Here is a 6028-nt window from a genome sequence, read left to right as displayed (position 1 = left end):
GCCTAATTATTTGATTTTTATTTGTATACTGTCCCCAACTTTTGACCACGTCAGCCATTCCTTGACCGCCACGTCGGAGCCGCGGTGGAAAGCTCTCATCCGTCCGATGAAACACGTATCTCCGTGGACGGCCCGGATAAACGGAGCCCGCCGCGCCACGTCGACCGTCAAGTAAGACAAGCGCGGTTCAGAAGTCAACGCCCGACGTTGACCGCTGTACCGATTTGAAGGGCGACACGTGGTTACTTTTTTAATTACTTTTAAAAATTACCGTGTGGTTTTCCCGCTAAATATCATCCGACGGCAGAGAGCGGTCTTCGGGAGAACGAGTCTCGCGATCCTGGCCGTCGGATCCTGCTATTATCTTCATTTCCTGGCGTCTTCGTCTTCATCAGCTCTCATTTCTCTAGTCTGCAGTCGGATGGAGACTCAAGAGAGGGATTTCAAGGTGCGCAGCGGTTTCCTGGATTGTCGATAAAGGAAGAACGAGTAGAAGGTTCAGATCTAGTTTTTGCTCTTGATCTTCTTTAAATCTTCGAAAACTTGCGATTTTTGAGGGTTGGATCTTCGAGGCGTAGAGTAGGAAGGAGTAATCAGGAAGGTGTTGTTGCAATTACGGATCCGAGAGATTTTTTAGCGTTGAATCTTTGATGTGTTAGACTGGACGGCGTGATCAGGAATTTGTTGCGGCAATTGTGAGATTTATTTCTCCGGATTTGAGAGATTTTTGATTGTTCAATCATCGATGTGTGGAGCAAGAAGGCGTGATCGGGAAGTTGTTGTGGCGATTATGAAATAGATGTCTCCGGATACGAGAGTTGTTTGAGTGTCGATTCTTCGATTTGTGGAACGGGAAGGTGTCATCAGGAAGTTGTTGATGTAATTATCAACTAGATTTCTCTGGATCTGAGAGATTTTTGAGTTTGAACCGGAAGCTTTTGCAAATATCTAATTGATTTCTCAGGATCCAAGAGATTTTTCTGTGTTAAGCAGGAAGGACTAATCAGGAAGTTGTTGTTGCAATTATGAAATTGATGTCTCCGGATCCGAGAGATTTTTGAGTGTGGAATCTTCTACGTAGAGCAGGAAGGCGTGATTAGGAAGTTGTTGTTGCAATTTTGAAATTGATGTCTCCGGATCCGAGAGATTTTGATTGTTTATTCTTCTATTTACTGACAAGGAAAGAGTAATCAAAAAGTTATTGCTGCAATTATAAAATTGATGTCTCCGGATCCGAGAGATTTTGAGTGTTGATTCTTCGATTCATCGGACAGGAAGGAGTAATCAAGGAATTGACGCTGCAACTATGAAATTGATGTCTCCGGATCTGAGATCTCCATCGATTTTCGGCGATTCTCAGGTCCAGATGGAGGAAGAGGAATCTCAATTCTTCGACGCGAGGGACGACGTATCATCCGCTTCAGACTCCTGTTCTAGCTTGGATCTGCTGTCCGGATTCCTCGCAGATAAACTCGAGAGCGTGGAGGAGCGGCGGCGCAGATTCATGGCCTGGATGCGATTCAATTCCATGTTCAGCCCTCGCAATTGCTGCTCCGATCTTCCGCATCGAGATCAAGAACAAGATCAAGAACAAGAACAAGAACTAGAACAAGAACAAGAAGCAGAGGAAGACGGCGAGACTGCCGCCGCCGATCAGCGGCGGATCTCCGAAATCGACGGCCGGGATTCTTCCTCCTCCTCGGCCGATCAGATCGACGGCGGAGATGACCCGGTAATCTCCATGGCCGATCAACGATCCAACTCCACCGCCTCGACTCGGCGGCGGAGAAGCAAGTGGCTCCGGCGGCTCGGCATCGCCGCCTGCATGATCAACGGCCAGGATGAAGCCGATGTCGAAGAAGAAGACAATCCAACGGCTTCCTCTTCCTGGGAGGAGAATTCGACGGTCAGGATTGGATTCCAGAGAGTGAAGGTGCGGATGAGCAGGAAGCCTTCCAAGGAGTTCTCCGGGCTGTTCTCCTTGCAGGAGATCAGAGCTCACAAAGGAGCGATCCTGGCCGTCAAATTCAGCCCCGACGGTCGATTCCTCGCCACCGGCGGCGAAGATGGGGTGGTCAGGGTTTGGGCCGTGGGCAGGCAGAGTTTGGATCTTTGCAAGAAGATGACGGGACGGACGACGGATTCTACGTTCTTCGTTGTTCCTGAAGAAGTTTGCCGGATCTCTGATCAGCCGATTCACGAGTTCCCCGGCCACTCTGGCGACGTTCTCGACCTCGCCTGGTCGAAGAATAACAACGTGAGTGTTCTTTCTCCCCCGCCCCCAATCATTTGATCTTTGTTATATCCTATCGTTTTTTCATTCTGAATCTCTTGAAAATCTCAGCTTCTTCTGTCCTCTTCGACGGATAAGACAGCTCGGCTACGGCGGATTGGGCGGGATGAATCCGAGAAGGTCTTCTCCCATGGGAACTACGGTGAGTTCTTCGTTTTCTATCCACCCGTTAAAGATGACGTCGAGGCAGATGACGATTCAGGAATCTGCCTGTGTCGCTTCGGCGTTAATGTCATCGATCCACGTTGAAAATGACCATTCCCTGGACGAATTAGGATGAGTAACAGCTGTTATTTTCTCCAAGTTTGGGTTAAATTAACACTCAAAATTAGTTTAAATTAGTGATCTGTCATTCCAATCCTGGATGATGATATGGGAACGGATGCTGTACCTGATATCGAAACTGGGGAAAATCCAATATCTGGTTATCCAGCTTTATCGGGCAATTAATTGATATCTGTCTGATATCCAATACAGGCATCAGAAATCTTCGCAATTTCATCTGGATATCAAATTGTCCAATTTTGAATATCAGATGGATATCAGTCAGGCAAACACTAGTTTAAATTACCATGCATTTGACAATGAAGCTGTAGTTGAAACTGTAATCATCATCATCTGAACTCACCATCTGGAGAGAAGATGAATTGTCATCGTACATTACAATCACGTCTTCGTGACGATGATGACAATTTCATCATCGTCATCATTATCTAGGCAAAACACTTGAATTTCTGATTCTTATTTTTCCCATGGAGCAGTTACCTGTGTACAATTTGATCCGAAAGATGAAGGCTTTTTCGTCAGCAGCTCGATCGACGGGAAGATTCGTGTGTGGGAGATCTCCAGCCGCCATGTTGTGAAATGGGTCGACGTTAGGGAGATTGTCACTGCCGTTTGCTTCAATCCAACATGCGAGGTTGGTTCAAATCTGATGAGCTTTTCAGTCGATTTCTCAGTTTTTAAAAAGGATAAATAGTAAGAGAGGTTTTTTCAAAACAATATTTTCCCAGTTTTGATTTTACTGTTTATGAGGGATATCATACTTCTTCCTTTTCAAATTTTTTGCAGGAAATTGTGGTGGGCACAATCTCGGGGCGCTGTCTGTTCTACGATTCATCAGGTGTTCCTCCTAATTCCAATGAAGTTTGTCTCTTGATCTTGATTTATGGTGATTCTTTGTATTTGAACTGGTTTGTTGGTTATGGAGTAGGTCGGCGGCTGCAGTTGGTCTCTGTCGTCCCCAACCAGGGGAAGAAAAAGCCCGGGTGTAACAGGATCACCAGCTTTCAGGTATCCACCTTCTATATCTCTATCTCTATCTTTATCTCTATCTCTATCTCTCTCTATCTCTGTCTATCTCTATCTCTATCTCCATCTCCATCTCCATCTCCATCTCTATCTCTATCTCTATCTCTATCTCTGTCTGTCTCCGTCTATCTCCATCTCCATCTCCTTCTCCATCTCCATCTCCATCTCCTTCTCCATCTCCATCTCTATCTCTATCTCTATCTCTATCTCTATCTCTATCTCTATCTCTATCTCTATCTCTATCTCTATCTCTATCTCTATCTTTATCTCCTTCTATCTCTATCTCCATCTCTATCTCAATCTCCACCTCCATCTATCTTTATCTCCTTCTATCTCTATCTCCATCTCTATCTCAATCTCCACCTCCATCTATCTTCATCTCTACCTTCATCTATATGTCCATCTCCATCTCCACCTCCATCTATCTCTATCTCCATCTCCACCTTCATCTATATCTCTCTCTCCATCTCCACCTCCATCTATCTCTATCTTCATCTATATCTCCATCTCCACCTTCATCTATATCTCTCTCTCCATCTCCACCTCCATCTATCTCTATCTTCATCTATATCTCCATCTCCACCTTCATCTATATCTCTCTCTCCATCTCCACCTCCATCTATATATTTCTCCATCTTTATCCCCATCTCCGCTTCCATCTCTATCTCTGTCTTCATCTCCATCTTTCTCACATCAATTACCTCTGGTTCAATCTTTAGTTCTGCCCTACGGATGCACAGAAGCTGCTGGTCTCCTCCGCAGACTCGCAAGTTCGGATCTTGGAAGAACACACTGTCGTCTCCAAGTTCCAAGGCGAGTTCTTCCCCCCCAATACATTTATTTTTGTCAATATGTAGGGAAATATAGATAGATAGGTAGAAAGGTTGATAGATTGATTGATAGGTTGTTTAATAAAGGAAGATGGGTGGAGAGCATGTTTTTTATTGTATAGAGAGACATGGATAGACAGAGACAGATAGAGAGATAGAGAGAGAGCATAGAGAGAGAAAGAGATTTAGATATAGATTGATGGACAAAAAAAAAATAGAGAGATAAAGATTGATAGGGAGAGGGATAGAGCTTGATGGGCAGAGATACATAGCATTTCTGTCGATCTATGGAGACAGAACTAGAGACGGTACAAATTAATTTACTAAGAAATAAACAGAGCATGTCTGTCGATCTGTGTATCTAGAGAGATTAAGAGAGAGACAGAGAAGGCATTTTTATCAATCTAGATTGATGAACTTACCATTATAGTTCTAAATATAGGCAAATGTAGAATATTTTTTTAATAACTCTATATTCTGAATTTTTCAGGCATCCGAAATTCCGGGAGCCAGATTGCTGCATCATACACGTCGGACGGTAGGTACGTGGTCTCTGGCAGTGAAGACTCAGAAGTGTACATATGGTCAACTGCCCCCGTTGACTGCCGCCGCCTTTCTTGGCCGTTCACGGCCTCCGCACCCGCCACGTCTGCTACGAGCAGCTACGAGCGGTTCCCGTCGGCGAGATCCTACATGGCTGTGCCATGGCCGGCGCCGCCGCGGCCGCCGCCCGTTGACTGCCCATTCTCTCTCCTTCATTCTGGCTCGTCAGCGCCTCACTGCGGCTTCGTCTTCTCGGAGTTCCTCCGTGGTGCTGTCACGTGGCCGGAGGAGAAGCTGCCGCCGCCGCCGCCACGGGGAAGGCCGTGGCGGAGACGGTCGAGGACGTGTGGAGATGGTGCTGCGGCCGGGCTGCCGCATGCATGGGGACGGGTAATTGTCACGGCCGGGTGGGATGGCAGGATCCGGTCCTTCCATAACTATGGACTACCTGTCGCCGCCTGACACGTCTCCTCTCTTGGGGAATTTTTTTTTTTTGGTCAAGTTCGTCGAGTGTAAAGGGAGAAAAAGATGGTCTTGGCATGTGGAGAGAGATTCTAGAGAGAGAGAGAGAGAGATACAGCAAAGGTGGAATTCGCTATATATATAAGATTCTTTCATTTGTTCCCTCTGCTGCTCTCTTTCTATCAATCTATCTTTGATTATTCCCTGCGTTTCTATTTGTTTTCTTATCTCTTTATATGCCTCTTTAAGAGTGGAAATCTCTCTCCCTCTATAATCCTCTGTAATGCGTGAATGTTTGATTGTCCCAAGGAATTATTCCCTTCTCTCAAGCCCCACACTATCTTTCGAGATATTCTCTGTTTTTAATACTAATCTGAGTACTCTAGTGAGCTTTGCTAGGCAGGTCTTAAAAGAAGCTTCAAAAACAAAAAATTCATCTGGAAAAATCTCAAGAGAGTCACCTACTAAATCTATAAAAATATGGCATATGTGATAATCTCAATTTCAAGGGTTTAATATGTCGTTGGTAATTGAGATTAGTCAATAAAAATATATTTAACCGTACTTAAGAATACTTTGTTAGTGATGA

General features: G+C 45.1%; 1 protein-coding gene across 1 annotated transcript; it reads left to right on the top strand.

The window, feature by feature from the left end:
- Positions 1–332: 332 nt before the first annotated feature.
- LOC144716571 (uncharacterized) lies at positions 333–5603 on the top strand. The gene is made up of 8 exons (XM_078591727.1): positions 333–496; positions 1275–2257; positions 2345–2435; positions 3055–3212; positions 3365–3416; positions 3507–3586; positions 4324–4417; positions 4925–5603. The coding sequence occupies exons 2-8, from the start codon at positions 1307–1309 to the stop codon at positions 5437–5439; spliced, it is 1941 nt and encodes a 646-aa protein (XP_078447853.1). The 5' UTR covers positions 333–496; positions 1275–1306; the 3' UTR covers positions 5440–5603.
- Positions 5604–6028: the final 425 nt, after the last annotated feature.

The sequence above is a fragment of the Wolffia australiana genome, chromosome 2 (genome assembly GCF_029677425.1).
Source record: "Wolffia australiana isolate 7733 chromosome 2, ASM2967742v1".
Taxonomy (NCBI): domain Eukaryota; kingdom Viridiplantae; phylum Streptophyta; class Magnoliopsida; order Alismatales; family Araceae; genus Wolffia; species Wolffia australiana.
The sequence above is the reverse complement of the archived record's forward strand: the minus strand, read 5'-3'. Positions and strand labels throughout refer to the sequence as shown.

What these genes read in the sequence shown, in the direction of transcription:
- LOC144716571 (XM_078591727.1), top strand. Translation starts at nt 1,307, where the DNA reads ATGAAATTGATGTCTCCGGATCTGAGATCTCCATCGATTTTCGGCGAT. An exon ending in GCTTCAATCCAACATGCGAG is followed by an intron (nt 3,213 to 3,364) that starts GTTGGTTCAAAT and finishes AATTTTTTGCAG; the next exon opens with GAAATTGTGGTGGGCACAAT. An exon ending in TCTGTTCTACGATTCATCAG is followed by an intron (nt 3,417 to 3,506) that starts GTGTTCCTCCTA and finishes GTTATGGAGTAG; the next exon opens with GTCGGCGGCTGCAGTTGGTC.